The sequence below is a fragment of the Carcharodon carcharias genome, chromosome 22 (assembly GCF_017639515.1).
Source record: "Carcharodon carcharias isolate sCarCar2 chromosome 22, sCarCar2.pri, whole genome shotgun sequence".
Taxonomy (NCBI): Eukaryota; Metazoa; Chordata; class Chondrichthyes; order Lamniformes; family Lamnidae; genus Carcharodon; species Carcharodon carcharias.
Window position 1 is genome coordinate 40,584,803 of NC_054488.1, and position 24,477 is coordinate 40,609,279.

Consider the following 24,477-nt stretch of genomic DNA (forward strand, 5'->3'; position numbering starts at 1 on the left):
AGTGGTGTTGACTTACTTGATGGTATTACCATTACTCTGGACAAAAGAGGATTTAATAGACTGTATTGGTCTCAACCAGGAGGAAATGATTCCCCAAACCGCCCCCTCCCAATTATTTAGCAAAACATTATGCTTCAATTTTTCAAAACTTTTAATTTTTTTCACTTTATGGAGAAAAATACAAAACGTGAAAAGCTGGATAAGTTGGGGCAAAGTTCTGTCCTGAAACCAGTAACTATAACAAGGGGGTGGGGGGGGGGGTGGGGGGGCAGTTTTGTCCTGTGTAATTTAGATTTGGAAGCAGACTAGTCCTCCACGTGAGGTGGCGATCAGTTCAAAGGAAGGGCAGCATTTACCCAGCTGTTGTAAGCTCTTGCATGTCCGCTGTCTGCTTGTTGATCCTCGGAGTTGGAAACAAACACTGCTGCCAGCGAACTAGTCTGACTGAGAGTTTGCGGTTGTGACAGCAGGCTGTGCGAGAGTGGGAGAAGGTGCTCAGGGGTCCCATCAGACATGGGAGCGGTCCTGGACCTGCCCCAGCGCAGATTCTCTGCCCCCGGGGGCTGAGACCTGAGCACAGACGATGCGTTTACGTGGGAGTGCAAACAGTAAACTCTGTTTCCTGCTCTCCCTGACTCTCTGCGCTTCTCTTCTGCTCCTGATGGGACTCCAGCAGTGGGGACCCTCGGATCTGCAGCTCTCGCGACCCCTGCGGCCCTTGAGACAATCCCCCAAAACTCCTGGAAATGCAACCGAGGATGGAAGCATCTCCGAGCTGGAGGCACGAACAGGAACCGTCAGACGTCCCTCAGCTGGGCGGTTCATGACTGACTCCAGCAGCGCAATAGAAAGGGAGTCTAGCCGGCACCAAGTTGCAAAACCAGCCAAACTTCTTCGGACTCGTGTCAAAGATAAAGAGCTGCAGGGTTTTGTGGAGAACCCGACAGTGACTGCTCAGCTTGGTCCTGGATCGGAGGAGAAAGCTGCAGCGCTGCTGTGGGACGCCCCCCTGCACAGCAAACATAAAATGCAACTCAGTGACATTTTTATTGCTGTGAAAACGACTCGGAAGTATCACAAAGCCAGACTGGATCTGCTCTTTCAGACCTGGATCTCACTGGTACAGGAACAGGTGAGTTCTTTACTTGGAAGCCGTACAGGTACAGTCCAGACAGTTCAGATTTTGTTTTGCTTCTCCAGAATTTACTCTTCCCTCCCCACCGAAGGTGCTGACTATGTCCATTCCACAGCCACAACTGCTGTGCTGTATCTGGTCTCAGTGAATCATTCTTTATGTGATCTAGACTGTGAATCCTGGCAGGCTGCATGATTGTGAAGGCGATCACAACTGTCCCTGATCCTATCATCAACTAACATCCTCATACACACATATACCGGCCGGGATCTTTGATAAAGAATGGGTATCCTAATCGATTTCCCTCGCCCTCGCTCAGGGATATTGAGACTACTTGAAATCATTCTGCTGGCATCTTTGCTCACATCCGCTTAGTCAGCATAGACCAAGAGCCAAACCTGGATCTGTATGGCTCAATTCCACATTGCTTTTCAGATGGCTCAGTAAACAGAGTTAAGACATTTATTCAGTATACAGCAGCTTCCCATTTAATTTAGTTAAAACAAAAGTTAATGGTTGAACCTTGCTACAGAATCAAGCTGGAAGAAAGTTGCCAATGTGTATGATGCGTTGGGTACAATTTCAAGACCTCTTTGCTTCTAACCCTATCCAAACGTTTGTTTGACCATCCTGTAGTGTTTCCAAGTTACTACTCCTGGTCAAACCAAAACGCTTGTTCCAAATCATACAAAACATTCCTAATGAGCAGAGAGGTACTTGGAAAATATGCTCTTATCCATATCTTTCATCATGTCTCTTTCCTTGCCCCGAAATGGTTTTTAACATTTATACAACGGTATTGGCAGGCACTCTCCATTGAGTGTCTCTTGAGTGTCAGAATTGCTAAGCCAATTCTAATTAATATTGTGGAGTATTAATAATGCTGTTGTTTATTTCCTAGGGGTGGCACTCTTCCTCCAGGAAGCAACAGTGTGTTAGGATCATTTTAAAAGTACATTATCATTGTACAGGAGAGGTAATGGACAAAACTGAGCCATTGATAATTTTAGTGTTTAGTATGATGAGACGAACAAAATCCTTGTGACCCTAGATCTAATTCCTGGTTAAATTTGTACCATGGCATTTACCTTTCGTGATTAGTCAAAGATTTTTCTTTTTACTGTAAGTCTTTTTTGGCACAAAGCAACTAGCAGGCTTTTGAAATACACTACCTGCTTTAACAATGAACGATCTGTCTAAGTCTGATGCATTTTGATTTCAGTAAGCCGATTGCTTAGTTTTTAATAAGAAGGTTGGCTATTTACACTGGATTTATTTGTTTTACTAAAGGATGAGTTAGGAACTATTTGTTCCACCCTTAGGAGAAGGTCATTGTAAACAAGTATAGTCATCATCATAACTGGTTTGCAGATGCTGTGAATTATCTGCAACCCTCACTATAGCTGCTATTTCAGCAGCCACTTGGAGCCAGGAGGTCCTGACAACACATGCTGCATATAGCTCTTACTGTGCCTGATATGGAAGTTCTTCAAGCTGTCACAGGTAGCAAACTGGTAAAATACTTTCAGAAAGGTTCAGGGAGCCCTTCTTTCCTTAATGTTCAAAAATTTAATCTCCAAGAGAACATCTTTCAACTAGAATATATGCAAAAGCTGATTTGAGAAACACATAATTTAATCCCTTACAGCAATCATCAGCAGAACCAATCTACCTGCCCATGTTTAGGCATGAACAACATTGAAGAAATGCTTGTGTTTGCATAATGTCCATTTACATTCTGGTTACTTCATGATAATTCCATCCTTTTGCAGTTATATAGAAATCTAAAGGAGATGTGGAGAAACCCAATATCATTCAACCCAAATCCACCATAAAATATTTTAGACCATAATTTAAATACAGCAATTACAAGCTGGATGTGTAGGATTGACCCTCTTTGCCACAGCTTGGAGAAGTTGTCCGTTCAGTGCTGGCCTACTAGGCTGGATAACCCATTAGAATTCTCCTTTTTTAAAAAGCTAGATCAACCATATTTACAGAAAAATAGCGAACTGATTTAATATAAACTATAGTTTGAACGTTTCAATTGATTTTGAGAATTGTTTTAACCCCTGGAGATTTGATGTTGGTCATATACAAGAGTTCAGGAGTGAACAGTAGTAAGTGTCACTCGCAGCATTTTTTTCCCATAGACCTTGACTCTCAGGTTTTATTTTATTTGTTTTCAGCAGATAAAGACTCCAAATTGATCAAACTATGGTTTGAACTATTTGTTGTTGCAATATCAGAACATTGTACCCTACTGAAAGAAGGGGAATAAAATAAAAAAAAATTCAGAGTGCTGTGTTCTCAGAAAATATATAATTGAAAGTAAAACACATGGAAAATCAAAACTGTTGCTTCACAGGAGGTTCTCTGCTGTTTTTAACATGAAGCCTCCTACGCCCCCTTTGAGTGTTATCAATCACTCACTGTTTTTGAATGGAATCTAAAGCCCTAGTCTGTGCAAGAAGTGATTTTCAAAATGCCTCATTGTTTTAAATTTGTTTTTCTTTGTTCTGTTTCTGTACCTTCCTCTCTCTCCCCTTCCCCCATCCCCTGCTGGTTCCTTTCTTTTAAATGAATGCCAGATGTTAGTTAATGCTGAGGACTGTCAGATAGGGAGGCATATTAAACTTTTGTGTTGTTTCTGTGAGGAGATCTCCCTCCATAACCACAGTGCGGCAGGTACGTGGTCACAAACTGTTAATTCTTCTTTGCAGGAAGATGAACACAATCCTAATTTAGTCAGACACTTCCAAATCTCAGAACATGGATGGATAGATTTGTGACGGGGTTAAATGTTTAAATAACCTTTTTACTAAGGGAAGAAATATTAGTGATCCCTTGATTTGTTTTTGTTCACTTGTAAATCCAAAAGGAACAAAATTAGGATGTAATGATAACAGGGTGTTCATGTGAATTTGACAATCCACAAAGAAAGGGGTTTAGTGTTAATTCCAATGAGGGGAAGAATGAACCTGAAGCTATCATGTATCTTAAAACAAGACGATAAAGTCACAGACTCTCCCAATTCCTCTGATACAGAGTGAACTGGTTTATATACTCTTGCAATGATTTCTAATCCTTTCCCAATTGGGGACAGCTGTGCTTAATCACCAACTTAAAGCATGTATTCTAGTGCAACACAATTTCAACATTAACATTCTAGATGCACTTCACTTTTCAGCATTGGGTGTAATGTAAGAATTGTGTCAACAGGTAAAGAGTCACAGATTTGTAGCAGAATGGTGCATTCTGATCACATGCAGTGGAACTTCCAAATATTATAGAGCAAAAGGGAAATTTAAAGAAGAGTTGCCCCAAATAAGCTGTAGGGTGATTTAGAATCTGTAGCTGCAGTGCCAATCAGTGAAGTGGCATTCCAGAACTGCTGGTGTGAATTAGATTAAATGATATGAGATAAAAAGAATAGCTGTAAATGTTGGAAACATGAAAGGAAAATCCTGGAATTGCATAGTAGATAAATCTGAAAGAGAAGAGGTTAACATTTTGGGTTCATCTCTTCATCAGAACCCTTTGAAATACATGCCTATATTATTACAATCTGCTTTTCGATTTCAGTGTCGCACGCTCTAAATTTTATGCAGCAATCTTAATGAAAAATCTCTTGTGTAATTAATAATTTGTTTACTTTGCTATGCTCATTACCATTAAATTGAGACTTTTTTGACTGCAGTTGCAAGGAGCAAAGTCATGAGCAGAATAACACCACCATGTAGTAAATAATTAGCTAGAGTTGGTGGGGGAGGCAATGGGGTAGGGGGGGGAAGATGTGATGGTGTCAAGGAAAAACAATTGATATAATCCTCCAGAAGTGGAAGGATAGAGCAAGAGCTTTTTCTGCAACATTGACAAGGAATCCTGAATAGTCTTTTTCCTCTCAAGTTTGATTGTAAAGGACATAACAGAGTGGATGGGGAGAATTCTGCGGAGGGAGAGAGAGCAACCAAAGTAACTTTTTCACTTTGGAAGCAATGTTATAGGAAAGCACAAGATTATAGTCTTGCAAAGGGATTTTGAGGAGCATGATATTAGATTTAAGATCTAATTAGATATCAGATTGAAAGCAGGTCCTCCCACTTCCACAGCCCAGCCAGTTGGTGACAAGCAGATTGTAATAATGCCTTGATAGATGGTGTGGAGGGGAATATTTCAGATTTCAAGGGCATTGGACAAATTTTGGAGTGCAGAAGCCCTGAGACAGGGTGAATTTCATCTAAACAGAGCCAGTGGCAATTCCCTTGCAGAAATGGCAAGCGCAGAGTTTGATGAAAGGTCAGAGACCTGAAGCATTAACTGCCTCTTTCTTCACAGATACTGCCAGACCTGCTGAGTATTTCCAACATTTAATGTTTATGTTTTATGGCCATAATTGTAGTATAAGAGTCTGGCATATATAGGGCTAATGTGGGACTGAGTACAGCCCCACCTACACAGAGATGTAAGAAAACACATGACCTGTACCTAGGGGTCAATCTAGCATTGGACAGAGCTGTGTGTACAAGCAAGCATGGAGACAGTTCCTAGCTTGAACCCTTTACTGTATACATGCACAGAATTCTCATGGTTAAGAAATACATACACTTGACCTACTTAAGACTATGAAGATTTCATTAAAACCTACTAAACAGTATCCAACACCCTACAATAATCACCTAATTGGATTCATATTGAAAATGGAAAGAAGTCCAAAGTAAAATAGATAATTTCAGTGGGATGAAAGCTGATTTAACCAGGGTTACCTGCTTAAGAGCCAGACCAAACAATGGACCAGCAATGGGAGATATTTAAATACAAAATAGATAGATATATGTTAAAAACGTTCTGATCAGGAGTAAAAGGCAGCGGGTGGTGGGGTTTGGAAATAAATAGAGACACTAGGGCAAAAAATAAATTTTAAAAAGCATGCAATTAATATGCAGGAGATAATATAGAAGAAAACTACAGGAATGATTATAAAAGATAAAAGTAAAACAAAAAAAGATTACAAGGCTAAGAGGGAGAGTGAATGAAAATTCCATCAGTGTGGAGCAGAGTGCAGACCTGATTGGAGTCAGCAGCAGCAGTGGATAAAAGGGGGAGAGAGAGATAGAGAAAAGGAGAGCGAGAGAAAGGCACCGGCCTTATTGGAGACAGCAGTAGCAGTGGATAAAATAGAGAGAGAGATTGTGGAGGCAATGGCCGTATTTTTTCAGTCTTCGTTAGACTCAGGGTTGGTGCCAGAGGACTGGAGAATTAGAAATGTTTACAGCCTTGTTCAAAAAAGGGTCCACAGATAAGCCCAACATCTACAGGCCATTCAGTTTAACTTGGTGGTAGGCAAGCTTCTAGAAATGATTTTTGGGTCAAAATTGATAGTCATATAGATAAGTGCAGGTTAATTAAGGAAAACCAGAATAGATTTGTTAAAGACAGATCATGTTTAGCTACCTTGCTTGAGCTTTTTGATGAAGTAACAGAGAAGGTTGATGAGGGTAATGCTGTTGATGTGGTGTATATAGTCTTCCAAAAGGCATTGGATAAAGTGCCACATAACAGACTTGTGAGCAAAGTTAGAGCTCATGGAATAAAGGGAACATGGATACGGAATTGGCTGAGTGACAGAAAACAGAGAGTAGTGGTTAACAGTTGTTTTTTGGACTGGAAGGTTCATAGCAGGGTTCCCCAGGGTTTGGTGTAAGGATCCCTGCTATTCCTCGTATATATTGACATAAATCTTGGAGTACAGGACACAATTTCAAAATTTGTGGATGATACAAAACTTGGAAGTATCGTGAACTGTGAGGAGGATAGTGTAGAACTTCAAAAGAACATAGACAGGTTGGTGGAATGGGCAGACAATTGGCAGGTGAAATTTAATGCAGAGAAGTGTAAAATGATTCTTTTTGGTAGGAAGGATATGGAGAGACAATATAAAATAGAGTACAATTTTAAGGGGGGTGCAGGAGCAGAGGGACCAGGATGTATATAAGCATAATTCATTGAAAGTGGCAGGATAGGTTGAGAGAGCAGCTAATAAAGCATACAGTATCCTGGGCTTTATCAATAGAGTACAAAAGCAAGATTTTAGATCTGTATAAAAAAAACTGGTTCATCTTCAACTGGAGTATTGCATCCAGTTCTGCGGACCACACTTCAAGAAGGATGTGACAGCATTAGAGAGGGTGTAGAAAAGATTCATGAGAATGATTCCAGGGATGAGGAACACTTCCGTGGATAGGTTGGAGAAGTTGGGACTGTTCTTGTAGAGAAGAACATTGAGAGGAGATTTAATAAGAGGTATTCAAACTCAAAAGGATTGAGAATCAGAGGGCACAGATTTAAGGTAATTGGCAAAAGGAACCATGGCGACATGAGGAAAATCTTTTTTACCCAGTGAGTGGTTAGGATCTGGAATGTACTGCCTAATATTGTGGTGGAGGCAAATTCAATTGAGGCATTTAAAAGGAAATTGCATAATTACCTGCAGGGCTACAGGGAGAAGGTGGGGAGTGGCACTAGGTGAATTGCTCCTTCAGAAAGTCAGTACAGACGTGACAAGCCAATTGGCTGCCTTCTGTGCTGTAACCATTCTGTGTTTCTATAATATTAGTCATTCAAAATCCATCATGGCAAATTGTGAAAATGAATTCAGATCTGTAACTTGTAGGCTAGCAACAAAAAATAGACTATGGAGCTGCCAGATTGTTATAAAAATTCACATGTAAAGAACATGGAATTCTTCAGACAAGCAGTTATTGAGGCCATGACAATAACTTCATTCAAAAGAGCAGTGGGGAAACATACCTGAAAAGGGAGAATTTAAAAGGATATAGGGTAAGAATAGGGAAATGGGAGTCGAGAAGACGGCTGCATTTGAAGAGTGAGCACTAGCCTTTATGTACCATGCACTGGAGATAGGCCAGAGATCAAGTAATTTGATGCAAAGGCCAAATGGCCCTTTCCTGTACTGTGGATTGAATAATTTTTTGAAAGAAGCTGCTTCCTCTCCTGGCAACATTTTTACATCTGACTGATTTATACAGCAGGAAATGAGAGTCTGACACTGGGAAACCTCTTTTCAGCAAATGATATATGCCAGATATTTTTGGTGTAAGTTGATCATATCGATGCCATAAGGCCTAAAAAAAAAGGGTACCTACTAATATTTTTTTCCCTGAGTTTACCTCATCACCAAAACCGCACATCCCTATCCACTCACTTCCAGGATTGCTGAACCAACTGTGACTGCAGTAAACAAGGATTTCCTGCCAATTGTATTATTTTAATCATTTGCTTAGTGCTTTGCCTTAGGAGCCTTAAACTGTGCGTAGGCCAGAAGTGCAGCAGTTTGGTGTGTCAGTGCATTGCATCACAGAGAGACATGGCATGAATTCTCATCCTTGATGCTCTACATATCAAGTTTCTGATTGAAACTAGAAATTTGAGGGAGAGGAGGTAAAGAGCAGAGCCAGCTGCTTGTCTGCAGGAAGGGAATGAAAATCAGTGGGGGAGAGAGTCATACCCGACCATCTCACTTGGCTAATTACAGAGTACTATTGGCAGGGTTTCTATTGAAAAGAAAAATACACACCAGCTTTGCCAGCTTGTCACTGCCTATATTTGAATGCAATGGGGACAAAGACCTGTCAGATATGGTATGTGTACCAAGTGAGTGGTCTAAACTGATAACTCAAAGGGACTATAGCGATGAGTAACTCACTACCATAAGTAATATAGCACTGGAAAGGTCTGTTACTCATCTTGCAATTATGAAGGAGGAGTTGTGTTGGTAGCAACCTTTGTTCCATATCTCTTAATACTTTTGTTGAACGTAAATTTATCAATCTCAGCTCTGAATTCTTCAGCTGACCTAGAATCAACAGGTTTTTTTGAGGCAGAGAGTTCCAGATTTCCACTAACCCTTTTGTAAGAAGAGTTGCATGCTGGCATCACTCCTGAATGGTTATGCCTCCTAGATATGAATTGTTCAACCAGTAGTAATAGTTTCCACATAACCTATCAACTCCTTTAATCATTTTAAACATATCAATTAGTTCATCCATTGGCCTTCTATACCAGGGAATACAAATTGAATAGACATTCAACCTGGCCTCATAATTTAACTCTTATGAATCTGTGCTGCACTCCCTCCAAGACCAGTATATAACTCCTGAGATGAGATGTGGCGCCCAAAACTGAATGCAGTATTGCAGATGTGACCTAACCAGAGGTTTCTACAACTGTAGCATAACTTCCACTCTTTTGTATTCTAGCCCTCTTGAGATGAAGGCTAACATTCCATTAGTCTTTTAAATTATTTTTTGTACCAGCCTTCTAGCTTTTTGACTTGGCATTGGAGAAAGTATATTTACATCTAATACATATTGGGGTCATGATGAGTCAATTTTTAAAGAAACTGTTCGCCTCTTTTGCTAGGAAATAGAGAGTTTTAAGTCAGTTGTATCTATATTTACGTGTGCTAGGACTGAATTTAGTTTTAAGTTTGTTTGGTTTGTATTGCTATGTTTGTCTGTTAAGAAAGGAGGGATCTTGAGTTTTAGTTTAATTTTAAAAGATGCCTGCATTTTAATAAGGTTTTATGATTCTTGAAGGGGAGTTAAAACAAACATAAGGTAGAAAAACTGGGCTGTTGCCTAGCAACAGGAGACCCATGCACAGGGAGAAACAGAAAAGCCATTTGAGTTCAATTGGTGATTATGCTCTAAGGTGGAGGAAGCAGTTTAAGTCTCTTTCTAGCTGGACATACTAGCAGATTGCTGAGGAAAATAAGTCTAAGAATCTTAGACGAGTTGCTCTAAAGTTAAACCAAGTTGTCAGCGATCTATTGGGAGTGGGAACTGCAGGGAGCAGGTGCTAAGGAGAAAGGAGAAAAGTCCCAAGAAGCCCTTTAAGTTAAGTCAAAGGACAAGGACAGGAATCTGGAACAAGATCCTGTTCAGTGGGCGAGAAAGCAAGGGGCAGAGGAAGGGTTCTAAATTAAAGAGGAGAAAGCTGTCGAAAGCAGACTTAAAGCAAAATAGGTTTACGAGAAGCCAGAAGGTCCAAGGAGACAGCCAGAGGCCTGTAACTCTTTTTACTCAAGGCATGTGAAGCAATGGTGTTCTGTGAGTACGACTGAGTATCTGAGAGAGAGTGCGTAGAAGGTGAAGCTTGAATGCATGTGGCAATCCAGGGGAGGGGAACATTGGAAGGAGAGTTCGAAACCCTGGAGGTGGACCCTTGTGGAAGGCGTCCAAGAGAAAGCGTCGTTTGGGAGAAGATTCCAAAGCAGGTTCTTTGAGAGTGTTGATTGGAAACCCTCGGTTGCAAGCTGGGGTTCAGTGAGATTGGTTGGCTTACGGTGTGACAAGCATCTGGGGTGGGTTGATGAGATCCATAGCATCTTTTTAGGGTGGCATCTCTCACTTGGTTTCAGAGTGTGGTGTGCCTGACCACAGGTCACCTATCGGTTTACATGGACTGTGTACTTACTGTGAACATTAGGGTATAAGATAGCTTTTGTAACTTGTTATCCTTACAAATCTGAATATATTTGTTAAGATATAGGTGTGGGTGAAGGAGTATTGTAATATTGTATAGTTTATCTTTTGTTTAATATATATTTCATTCTTTTGGTAAAAGTTCATCAGCTGACTCCTGTGACTCTGTTCAGTAGCTGCCCTCCATGTTTCTAAACAAAAAATAAAAGTTAGGATCTATCAAGTCAAGTTCCACCCTGGGATCTGACTTGTCTAGTAGTAACATCAGTTGGGATCATAAGTCTTACTAAGCTGCATACCGTTCTTGTCCAACAGTGAACACGTTACTGGCATCTTACATCTATGTTCTGTAGTATATGTTGCATTGTTGTGTACAGTCACCAGACCAGTTGACGGCATCCTCTGCTTGTCACCAGGTAACAAGGCTGATGGTGATGTGACCTCACAATGTTGCTGTTCTGCCTAAGATCCTGCACAATGAGATTGTGGGCTCTGTATTTTTAATGTATTGCACATCTTGCAGTTGGGCTCGAGTGACCTTGACTGCAATTTCTCTAGGTACCTGTCCAAAAAGGGACCTGCAAAGGTTCTGAAGCAGAGACCAGGCAAATTATTAAACTGTCCAAATGGTGGTACAAATGCTTGTATGAATTGGTGAAATGAAATTATCCAGTAAACAAATTTTTTCACCAGTTTTCAAAGCTACCTCACTTATTTGTTTCTTGTGCTATTGTCTTATGAATTGCCCTGGCTGAACACAGCAGCTCTGCCTGTTTTTCAGTAGCTTGTGAGTGCTTCTTTGTCCAGTAGAAATCTACTTGAGGGAGGGGAAAAATAGACTTGTATTGTACTGAGCTGTAGAGATGTTTAGACTGGCTCAACAATCAACCTGGATATTTTCCTTAAAGCATTTCTTTTTGCACGTTCTTCTCGATTATTCAGCTAAAGCATCAGGACTTTTAAAAGCTACTTTTAATAAGGCCTCAAAGAACCCGGTACTGTGCACACGTGAACGTCCGAGAGCGTTAACAGCATGACAAGTGCCCGGTGTATTTTGTTTACATGGATGAAATTTGAACTGTCGGAATTAGAAATAAAAATAAAAAGAAACATGCCAAAATCTTAGAATTTTCACTGGGCAATACTTCAAATAACTTACCTGTCTGACAACATTGATACAATATACAATATTCAGTGTATTAGCGTATTCAGTATTTCTGACCCAAGGAATGATTTTGGAATGGCCAATCCAGTCAGAATCCAGGCTGCATGCCAGACTCATTTATGAATAACTCCTGCGAGAAGGTTTTCTCTTCCGCCGATTTTCTACTGTCCTCAGGGCAACCACAGGAGTCTGCAGTTCTCTGTGGTATGGGTCATTCACCACATCAGCAATTATTAATGAGGAAGACATCATGTAAGAGCTGTATGGAGAGTTATGACTGCCACAGTGCCCACTGTTAGAAAATAAACACTGAATACATTTCTGCTTACCAATCCAACAGGTTTTTTTTTACTGGATACTTGATGGACAGATTTTTGGTCTTTCAGGGAATCCAGGGATATGACAGGAAAATGGAGTTGAAGCCCAAAATCAGCCATGATCGTACTGAATGGAGGAGCAGGCTCAACAGGCCATATGGTCTATTCCTACATCTATTTCTTGTGTTTCTTGATATACAGAGTGACACCAGGCTGTAATCTCATCTCTGGGTGTGGATGGGTTTGATGATGGTTAAACTAATTGAATTATAGCTCACAGTACATGATATCGCCTGAACCACCTAATGAGACTCACTGCCTAGTAATCACTTATTTAAAAGCAAATGTTTCTCAATATTTCCCCTTGTTCTTTAGTTCTCCAGTTGACCCTGTGTTCTTCAGTTCAGGGAATTAGATAGCCATTCTTTGGAGTTTCAGGGTGGTAGTTCATGCCAATGTTTGGTTCAGTATGTCAGGAGACAGATTTTGCTTCACAAGCAAGAGAAGTTCCCCTTGAACTAAGGTTAACAATTTGATTGAAACTCTAGTACAGGAAATAGAGATTGCAAACCATTTGATCCATTAAATTGATTTGAAGTAGTATCAATTACAGTTTAAAATTGGCAAATCTGATCCCTAGGAGAGGGCTTGTGTCTGTCAAGTCTGGAATTTGTACTTGTGCCTCTGTCATACTGTCCATTAATGAGTTTCTTTTTAGAGCAAAGAGCTCATTACCTTTTTCAGTTAGATATGCTGTAGGAATGAAGTATCTTTGGGATAGTATGTTTCTGTCTTTAAAATTGGCCTCAGGATCCATGAAAAGTGACAGAACTTGGGGCATCCAAAGGTGGGCAACAACCCAACTTTAAGCACATTTCCCTATATTCACCAATACCACTACATTTTCACTAAAATGAATTGTTAAATGACCATTTCATTTTAAAAAAAGAGGTAATATTCACCTGTACTTTAGCTAATTATTCATCCCAAACTTATTACAGTCACTGAGTAAGCTACTGCTGTAGCTGAATTATTTAAATCCCTGTGATCCAGTATTCATCCATACTTGGCTGGACTGCTAGTTTAATACAATTTCAGTTCTGTGACTACAGGTCTTATTAAAAATGATTGCTCTGACTCCAGTGCTTCAGATCCCTAATTCCATAACAACTGCAAAAGAAACGTGCACTTTATAGGAAAGGAAGCTTTCATTATTATCACCTGTTGTTGGCTCTTTCAACATTGGTTGACGCAAAGCGATTGCAAACTAACAAGCCAAGCTGCACTGTGAAAGCTGGAGGCTTGGAAATCTAGGGTGTCTAACTGTGTGTTTTGGAGGCTGCAGCACATTCAGAGTTGAATTCAAGGCTGAATCTAGTGTAAACATACAAGATGCCTTTTATAAAGTAGATGGATAAGTTGCCATGGTAATGGATTGAAACAGTGAATGGGGTTATTCAGATTAAAAATAAAACTTGAGGATAACAGGTTGTGAATACTGATGAACATAGATTACCTCTTTCAATATGGTTTTAGTAGATGAAAGAATAATTGATTTTGATTTTAACGGACAAAACTACTAAAAGTTTTTATATATGCAGATAAAAACATTTTTATCATCCTTACGACTATTCCTTATCATCAATGCTTTACCTGTCTCATTTTTGTGGTTAATAATTGTAAAAGTATCGACCTTTATTTCTGATATCTCCAAAGATTTAAACACTTCTAAATAATTTACTGTTATGTAACTTTCTATTAAAACTACATTCATGGACTTTCTGGTATCCTTTCAGATCACTACCTTATCTATCTGCCTTTATTTATCTATCTATCCTGAAACTGATTGCTTATTTACTGACTCTGCATTAACCTCTAGAGATTCTGTAGGGTTTTGCCTTCCTTCTCACTATGTATCACAGACTCTTTATAGTGCACAAGGAAGCCATTTGGCCCATCAAGTCTGCACTGGCTCTCTGAAAGAGCATTCGACCTAGTCTCACTCCCCTGCCTTATCCCTGTAACCTTGCACATTCTCTCTTTTCAGGTAGCAATCCATTCCTTTTTGACTATCTTGATCGAACCTGCCTCAACCACCTTTTCAAGAAGTTTGTTCCAGACTCTAACCACCCTCTGGGTGAAAAAATTTTTCCTTACATCACATTTACTCTTTCTGACAATTATTTTGAATCTGTGCCCTCTAGTTCTTGATGTTCTCTTGAGTGGGAATAGTTTCTCACTATTTACCCTGTTCACACCCCTCAGGATCTCGAATACCTCTATCTAATCTCCTCTGAGCCACCTTTTCTCCAAGGAAAACAGTTCCAACCTCTCCAATCTATCCTCATAGCTACAGTTCTTCATTCCGGGAATCATTCATGTGAATCTCCTCTGTACTTTCGCCAATGCCTTCACATCCTTCCTCAAGTATGGTGCCCAGAACTGGATGCAGTACTCTAGATGAGGCTTAACTTGTGTCTTATACAAGTTCAACATGACCTCCTTACCCTTGTACTCAATGCTCCTATTAATAAAGTCTAAGATACTATATACTTTATTAACTGCTCTCTCAACATGCCCTGCCATCTTCAATGACCTTTATACGTCTACATCGAGGTCCTTCTTTACATCTGCACCTTCTTTAGAGGCTCTCCCTTTATTTTATAATGCCTCACCATATCTTTCCTACCAAAACTAATCACCCACACTTCTCTGAATTGGAGTTCATCTGCCACTTGTTTTCTCAATCCACCAAATTGTTTATGTCTTTTTGAAGAGCGAGACTATCCCCATCACAGCTGACAACATTTCCAATCGTATCATCTGCAAATTTTGAAATCATGCCCTGCACACCACAGTCTAGGTCATTAATATATATTAGGAAGAGCAAGGGTCCCAACACTGACCCCTGAGGAACTCCACTACAAACCTTCCTCCAATCTGAAGAACAACCATTTATCACTACTTTCTGTCCCATCATGACAATGACCTCCTTTCAATCCTATTTCAGGTTACCAGCATCTGCTTTTATCCTTTCAATCCTATCCAGTCTTGCTAATAATTGAGCTCTAAATTTATTAACTCCTTTACATTGCACAACCTGCCCTTTTTACAGTACCATGGCTGAATCTGTACACCTTGTCTCTTTCATGATCTTCAATAAGGGGCATCTCAAAGACACATCTGTCACAAGTCTAACAAACTCGAATTTTTGCTGGATGGTTACACCCTTAGTCCTGCTTCATCTATTGACGTTCTAAACTTCAGTACCTCCTCAGGCCTTTGGTCAGCACTGCCATTGTCTCCTTGAAGCAGTTTCCCCTTTTTTTATTTGCCAAAAGCTGCTTTTTCTTTCGATAACTCTGGATGAAGCCAAAAAAAAAGTGAATACTGCTCCCATACTTGGGAAAATTCTTTTTCCTCTCTATATCCCTACCCTATTGAAATCCAGAAACCCTACTTGAACTCATTCTGTCCCATGAGCCCCAGACGGTGGCATTTCATTCTTTCATCCTACAATCTGTGTGCTTTTAAAACCCAAACTTCTCGGTACCTTATCTTTACCTTTCAATTAAGATTGCCTGCTGTTTTATTTGTTTCAATTTTGGGATATCCTGCACAGTGGCTCTCTCCTACTCCTTGGTTACTCAGTGTAAGCTTTTTTTTTAAGGATGATTTAATGATTTTTAAAAAAATACCATGGTGGCAAATGCAATTTTCTGGTTGGCTTTGTCAATGCAGGTTGCTAACTATGAGGGAGAGAGATGCCCAGCATTTGTTTATACAAAAAAAAGGGTTGAACCAGAAAGAGAGTTGACTATATTTTTATAAATGTAAAATATCAATGCCATGAATGGATTAAAAGATTAATTCTACAGTCATTTGTGTATTCATGGGACTAATGATGGGTTCGCTCATGCACTATTCCTATGTTTTTTTTAAAAGTCTGGAAATGCTTAGGGAGGGCTGCAAGTTAGATTATTCAAGGGAGCTCTTTTCTGACCCAGGGAACTTTATGGAATAGCCAACCCAGTGAGAATACTGGCTGCACACCAAACTGCTTAATGAACAACTCCGGGGATTTGAGTTTTTGTTCCTGCCAATTTTCTCCTGTCCTCGGGCAAGTGGTTCACCCAGGGGTATAATTCCACAGGAGTCTGTAGCCATCTGTGGTAATTCGCCAAGTCAGCAATTATTAATGCGGAAAACATCATTCATGAACTGTATGGAGAGTCATGACTGCCACAATGCCCACTGATGGGAAATGCACACTGAATACATGTGAGTTTACCAACCAAAAGTATTTTGTTGTAAGTGGATACACAGGAATGTTTTCCAAGCTAAGGATCTTAAGGCAAGCTCATTTTAATTGCTTCCACTGTCAACTACACTTTGTGAAGTACTGAAGTCGATTTTAATATGGTGTGGAGATAAGCCATCTCTTGTTTCTGGACTCGCAGAGCAGTGTCGTACAGATGACAATTTAGAAGAATCAGTGGAGACCTGATCGAAACACATAAGATTCTTAGGGGGCTTGACAGGGTAGATGCTGAGAGGTTGTTTTCCCTGTGGGAGAGTCTAGGACCAGAGGGCATAATCTCAGAGCAAGGGGGCGCCCATTTAAAACAGAGATGAGGAGGAATTTCTTCTCTCAGAGGGTAGTCAATCTGTGGAATTCTTTACCATAAGGGCTGTGGAGGCTGGGTTGTTAAGTATATTCAAGGCTGAGATCGACAGGTTTTTAATCAGTAAGGCAATCAAGGGTTATGGGGAAAAGGCAGGAAAGTGGAGTTGAGGATTAGCAGATCAGCCATGACCTCATTGAATGGCGGAGCAGACTTGATGGGCCGAATGGCCTACTTCTGCTCCTATGTCTTATGGCCTTATGATAACATACTTGTGCCAGAATCCATGCTCAACAACATCAAAAAGATTGCAGGTGACAATAAGATTGTGATTAATATTCACTGGATAATTCACAGACAACACTTAATTTTAGTTCAAAAACAGAATTACCTGGAAAAACTCAGCAGGTCTGGCAGCATCGGCGGAGAAGAAAAGAGTTGACGTTTCGAGTCCTCATGACCCTTCGACAGAACTTGAACTTGAACTAGTTCTGTCGAAGGGTCATGAGGACTCGAAATGTCAACTCTTTTCTTCTCCGCCGATGCTGCCAGACCTGCTGAGTTTTTCCAGGTAATTCTGTTTTTGTTTTGGATTTCCAGCATCCGCAGTTTTTTTGTTTTTAACTTAATTTTAGTTGTTGGTTTCATGAAAGAAAAGGATAAAAGCCTCATAAACTGAAGTTCTTTCCAGTTTTCCTATATCGTATTGAGTTTATCTTGCAGGGGAGCATCTTCCTCCAGGCAAGTTCATTCCAACTGCTTCCTCTGGCCAAAGAGGAGAGGCTGAAAAAAACGAACATAGGGAACAGGAGAATAAAAAGGCCAAATATTGACAGAAGAGAAAGTAAGGAAAAATAAGAACAGAAATTATAACAAAAATAGAGTGAAACTAAGTCAAAAGGGGAGTGATGTTAGGACTGAATTTTGGATCACAGCTTGCATTTATATAAAGAAAGCCCAGTATGCTTCACAGAAGCTAAATTGGAAAAAAATGAATGTCCAGCTTTTAAAAAGAGATATTAAAAGCTGCGTTTTTTAAACTTTAATGGAAACTTTGTTTAAAAGAAAATTGAACTTTCTTCTACCCATCTCAAATATTCTTCTGTTACTTTACTCCTTCTTGGGCAACCAACCTCTAAGTTAAGGAAGGTTTACCACATCCCAGCTGTTGGTTCTTTGGACTAAGTGCCAGGATTTGTGCATAAGTGGTCAGATTAAAAACGTCCCCTTTTTATTTAAAAGAACATTACAAAACATTTCAAGATAGTCATTACAGAAAGTACAATGATATTCAAATTTTCTACATAGAACATGTTGCACTCTGATATGCTTCAATACAATTATGATATAAAAAAATATTTACTGTATACATTCAATGTGAGCCATACAGCCCTTGGGATTCTATACAATTTCCAGCCCTTTAGTGCACTTTGGCTGAAAGGTCTTAGAAAGTGACCTTTCCCCATTGTTCCTGCCCCAAGCTTTAGTGCATCTCTCAGCGCGTAGCCTTGAACCTTAAAATGTACCAGTGTGCAACACTTGGTCGAGGACAACTCTTTGCACTGGAATTTTGGGCAGACAAAAGAGTGTCTTTCACTGTGTCGATGATCCCTCAGCTGCATTTGATGTTTGTTTCGGTGTGCGTTCCTGGGACCAGTTCATAGAGCACCAAGACCTGCATCACAGAACTGCTTGGGATGAACCTCAACATAACCTCTCTCTTCAGACCTTCTTTGCAAAGGCATATTCCAGAAGGAGGTGAACAACAGCTTCTTTCCCTTCACAGGCACCTCAAGGGCAATGTACAGAGGGGATAGGACTCTAAGCATGTAGGAAGGATCTGACAGGGAGGGCCTTTCTTACCACCAGCCAAGCTACGTCTTGGTGTTTGTTTGAAAGTTCTGGCAATGAGGCATTCTGCCAAATGACTTTGATAGCCTGCTCTGACAGGATCCACCATCTCCTTTTCCTACAGGGCCTCTAGGACGTTATGTTCTTTTAGATATTTTATGAATAAAGTATATTTTTGCAAAAAAAACTTTCCTTTTTATTTCTTTTCTTTCTGACTATTGTCTGCCCAGCACCATCCCGCTGCAGCCAAGGTCAGGAGATGACTGTAAATAAAAATCCACATCCTACCATTCTGTGGCATTGTGAATTGGTGCATTAATCATCCTATGCCACAATACCATCCAACAAATGTGCAAGGTAAGCCAGCAATCCTTGGGTTAACATAAACATTTGTTCAGTTCTTCACGTGGAAGCCTAGTGGATGGTTAGTTTTACATCTGCTAAGACTCTGCAAGTGAAAACATGGCAGGGATACGCGCCATGTGATGTAGATGTTTGCTTTCAGTTGCCAAGTGCAATATTTATCCTAGCAAAGAATTGTGGGAGTGTGACCATTACAGAAAGCCATGTGTAAAAGATAAATATATAGCGCAGTACTGAGGAAATGTTGTGCAGCAGAGCATAATTGTTGGTGTGTGGAATTTTGAACAGACATAGTGTTATCCGTGTGTCTAACCTTGAACTTTAGTTATATGATTTGAGGCCAAAACCAGGAGGAGCAACCTAATATTAAATAAGCTATATGATACATGACCAAATATTAATGGCTCTAAATTTTAATTATTTGCTGTTCAGGGTTAGCTTGAGCCATCATTTTCTTTTAAAAAAATGTGCAGTAGTTTATGATCCACAGTTAAATCCTTCAACTCCCTCAAGATTTGGGGATTAGGTTGACTCAGTCTAAACATAGGCAAACCGCTTACTGTAACCATAGCTGAATTTCTGGTAACCTATTTTTAAATAACATTTGTATAATTGTGTAGATTTGCAAGGGTGTTCATTCCTAAGAAGGCTTTTGCTTAGACTTTTGGTTTTGAAAAAGTAACCACTATTCTACTTTTATACCTCAGTCCTCCATTTTATTTTGTCTATGAGAACATTGACATTATTTCTTACAAAACTAACATCTAGAAAAACGGGGAGAACCTGCATTACGGAGAAATATTGTTCCTCATTTGTAAAAGGGTTAAAGCCTTTGCCATTTATAACCAACTACTATAAGTTTTGCAATATTCCCAGAGTGATGCTTAAAGTGTGTGTTGTGTAAAACTGTACATTGCTCTCTAATTGAAATTGGTCACAGATTTTACGTAGTAGTTATATATTATCGCATTTATTTCAGATGAATTTTGGTAATTGTGGAATGAAAGAAAATAAATAATTCTATTGGTGGCAGAAGGAATAAAACTGGCAAGAGGTCAAAGTTCACTAGTGGCAGACTTCTAAGTGATTCCTTTATTACGCGTGATGCAATGGATGAAAGGGAAGTGGGGGGGGAAAAGTCCAAATTACTTTATTGAAAGAAAAACCTCTCATCCTGTTCCACTAAGCATTAAATACACTGACCAGACCTGGATTCAGTCTTCATATCAAGATATCACCAAATCATGGGTACCACAAGTAGACTAGAAAGATTACAATGTAGGTTTGGATTTTGTGGTCAGCAGCGAAACAAGGATGCTCACTACTGGCCTTGAAGAAAGCCTCAGAGACACGAGCAGCCCCCATGGTCTTCTCACCATGCAGTAGACTGCAGCGTTCTATGCTGGGGATTCCCAGTGTGGAGCTGCAGTGATGTCATCAAGCTGCCGAGGCAGCCAACCACATTAAAGAATTCTAATAGACAGTCGCCAGGAAATGAAAAGCAATAATAATTAAATAACTTTTTAAAAATAGTACGTGCAGCAAAATAAAGATTGGGATGTGCACCTTGGGTGACAGAAGCTGAAATATTACAGAGAACCTTCCAAGATTGTTTAAAAATCTAATAATTAATTTTGCTGATGACACTTAACAACAGTCCAAAAATATAAAAAAATTTTCTCAGGGCTAGATACAGTGTTCAGATCTATTATAACTCTGTTGCTAAAAGCCTAGTTACACTGATTGAACGAGATGGGATGCCTAACAGTGATTGAGAGCAGAAATGGTGAAGCTCTCTCAACATCAACTGATTTCCTGGCTCTGGTGGATCATGGGGGGATGTGGCAGGGGGAAACTACAGCGTGGCATGCCCTGGAGCAGTAAGTGACAGACCACAAACTGCAGGATTTCCTCGTTAATCTGCACTTGGTGCTTAATCCTGAAGTTACGGTCAGTTTCAGGGGATAATGCTGGCGTACGCAGTTCCCTGTTAAGCTCCCATGTAAAATTCAGGCCCTTGTATTTATGGTTTCGCTCACCTCTGTTTATAGGTCGAGCAATCGATCATTTCAATGGAGACGGATATCCTTAAATTTCAAAACAAAAACAGAATTTTGTTTTTGTTTTTGTTTCTGTTTTTGTATTGGATTTCCAGCATCCGCAGTTTTTTTTGTTTTTATCCTTAAATATCAGTTCACTTGAGATGAGCATATGTGAGTTTAACTCTTAATATCAAATGCAAAGCTGTCTGTATCATCACTTAGTTGACTTTGGTAATGCTAAATTCAACAGGGATGACTAGAAGGTCCCTTAATACTACTATTTTTCTCTCCTAGACGTTCATATTCACAGATGGGGAAGACAAAGAATTACGAGAAAAGGCTGGTAAGTAGAGAAGCAAGAATTTATCCTGGAACTTTACCAACTGGTGAAGAAGCCTGCTGTCCTTACTCCACTGGGAAGTGGATTGGCTGCTGTTCAGATGTCTAACCTAGTTCCTTCAAGTATTTCAGTAGCCCCATTCATTGACTTCCTTCACAGATTAGCTGAAATTCTCCAGAAACTTTCAATAAACCACTTACAGTTTGAGTTCTGCAACTGCCACTGATGAGATTTGATGTAAAAAAATGATAAATTATTCTCCATTTACATCTGTTCTGAGTACATTTCATTTGTAAATTGCCTGGCAATGTGAAATTGTAATTAATCTTTGCGTAAAAAATAAAAATAGCTCAAATTTTGTACACACAAAGTGACCTATTTCCATTTTTTACAGTCTTTAAAAACATTTTGATATAATATTGAAAGAATCCTATAACCTTCCTAGAATAGATGGTTGAGTAATTATCTCATAAACAAATTAAAGAGATGTTACTTTGAAGATGGTTTTAACTGGTCTTACATGCCTTTTTCTTATTGCTGATGGGAAGAGGGAACTGTGCTTTGCATGAGACTTGTATACCTATATCTGACCTGGCATGTCTCAGTTCTCTCATGGAGTGGTGCCTGGACAGGTACCTCATTCCTCAGTATAGACACTTTCCCTTGTTGAGCATAATGGAGTGGTCTGAAAACTAGTGACTTCATTACTGTCACACAAGTTTTCTAAGGATTTGAGACACACCCTTAATATCAATAAGTCTTCCCATCATATATTGGAGAGTCATAGTTTTTAATCTGAAGATCACTGGTGCCCAAGTTATGAAGTGATAAATTTTATCATTTCTGCAACAGGCTACCGATGAAGTGCTTCATGATGGAAGTGTATTTCTTCAGGTGGGGAAGTATTCTCATCTGGCGCTGATATTGCCAGTCTTATCATTGATCTGTAGACCTCCATAATTAGTTAAGTGTTTACTCAATGATTGTGGTGCTGCATGCTACCCCTTCCCCACTAACCTATCCTGAAGTCATCAAGTTGAATCCATGCACACAATGCTCCTTAGGAAAGGAATGCTTACTAAGCAGGCACAACAAAATGACTGTGGCTCTGCTTCCTAGTTGCCAAGGAACGAGCAACATCACAGGTCTGTTAAGGGCAATTAAGTGCATTGCTTGAATATATAATACACAACAACAAACAAAGACACAGTAAGACAGCGATTGGAAGCAGTGTTTCTGTATGTTTGTTAACCCATTGAGTAATCATCAAAGGAGAGCAGTTTCAGTTTCAACATGCCTCATCCTTTGGAACAGTCTGGAAAAGGTCCAAAGGTGAAGACTTTGGGTCCATAACTCAACCACTGCTGGTAGTTACTTGTGATGATAGTAACAGTTATAGAGAAATTGATTGCTTGTACCATCCTATCTGCTTCTACCCAGCATACAGCTGCATGTCAGTTCTTTATGTGAGAAAAAGGTTAATTAAGTTACCATGTCAAAAACAGCTAAAGAACTTGCTCCACAAAATGGTGATTGTTTTAGAAAATGATGTGCTCACAGTACTTTATTTTTTTTTAAATGTTGCAATATCAGTTTGGTTTCAGCATAAATCTGATCGTATTTAAACAACTGACCCTACTATTTGCCTACATAACAACCGTGAACATGTGACTTCTTGGACTGCGAAGTACTTTAAGAAAATGTGAAGGCATTATATTAACACGAGTTCTTTTTCTTTCTTGCAAAGCTATCTTGGGAGTTATTTTAAAAGGTAACATAATGTACAGTTTTATATCAATTCTGTATTGCTCAAGGTGCCTTAAAGAACATGCATTTTGGATTGGAGGTCATGGTGTGTTGGAAAGGCTCATAATGGGGAGCCTGTTCTTTCAAGACAGTCTTGTAAATGAAGAGGGGAAAGGCTAATGAATTTACTGAGTTATAATCACCACTATTTTCAAAAAGCAAATATTTTTTTAAATAGAATCTGTTTGTGGTATATGATTGTTAATATAAAGTATATATTTTAGAAATAGAGGAAGAAAACTTTTTTAATCCAACGTGTTCAACTAAAAGCAGATTGAGCCGGATGAGAGTAATTTTGGATGTTGTTCAAATGATGAACTAATCACTTTTTCTTTCTGTTTTCTCTTTGTTTAGGAGATCGCATGATTAACACAAACTGCTCTGCTGCACATACACGCCAAGCACTTTGTTGTAAGATGTCTGTTGAATATGACAAGTTCATTGAATCCAAAAAAAAGTAAGCATGTTTAGGAAGTTATACTGTATGCTTGTATCCAACTAATAGGATGCACTATTGGTTTTCAGACTGGGGTCTCCTCTAGGAGGCCCTGACGTTATCCATGTTTGATTGTTTTTTTTCTGTGAATTTTGGCTTACAAGAATATTTTCTGTTACTGTACGATTTAAAAAAAAAAATATTTCCTGCAATCTTTTGGGTAGGCGATGCTCAAATTAGGGGCCTGTGGGGCGGTAGATGTTGGTTGTGGGGGATAGGGGAGCTGTCCTAGTGGTTCCCCTTTCTCAAATGCACCCCCACTCCTTCCCAATACAGGAAAGTCTGAAAATCACAGGAATAAACAACAGGACTTTAAAGTTCATAGAAAAATAAAGTGACAGAGTGAGTTAGACGTTGGCGTTTGCCTTGTGAGCTATGTGGCTTCTGATGCTATTCAACCAGCTAAAGACACGTTGACAGATTTTGCAAGTTTATTTAAGTTAGCTTTAAAAGATTTAGACAACCTAATGTTTTTATTCCAGAGGTTCTTAATATCAACCTTCATGGCTTACTGTAGTGGTCTATTATACCAAAGTGCTGTATTGTGACAAAGCCTTTGTAAAAAAAATTAAATTGAAGAAATGGCATATTAAGTGTTAAACAACTCTGGCACAAAACTCTGTTGTGGAAAAGAATAGATGAAAAAGGGTTTTCATTATGAAAACGCTGTGTAATTTTTAGGAATCTAATAATTCCAGTTTCAGAAATAGTCTGTTGCAAACAAAATATGTTTTCTCTTGGTTTTCTTTAGCACAGGCAAATTACTTTGGAAGATTTGTGGTTTGGTTGACCAGAATCGTTTTTTTTATTTTGAAAGATTCTAATGGCCAA

The 24,477-nt window shown here is 39.4% G+C and overlaps 1 protein-coding gene across 1 annotated transcript in view; it reads left to right on the forward strand.

Annotated features, from left to right (window-relative positions):
* The first annotated feature begins 413 nt into the window (after positions 1-413).
* rfng (RFNG O-fucosylpeptide 3-beta-N-acetylglucosaminyltransferase) overlaps positions 414-24,477 on the forward strand; it is a 43,042-nt gene continuing 18,978 nt past the window's right edge. Inside the window, exons 1-3 of the mRNA XM_041217392.1 lie at positions 414-1,132; positions 21,299-21,347; positions 23,505-23,607. Of these exons, the coding sequence (XP_041073326.1) occupies positions 584-1,132; positions 21,299-21,347; positions 23,505-23,607 (701 nt within the window). The 5' untranslated portion in view covers positions 414-583. The remainder of the gene's footprint in view (positions 1,133-21,298; positions 21,348-23,504; positions 23,608-24,477) is intronic.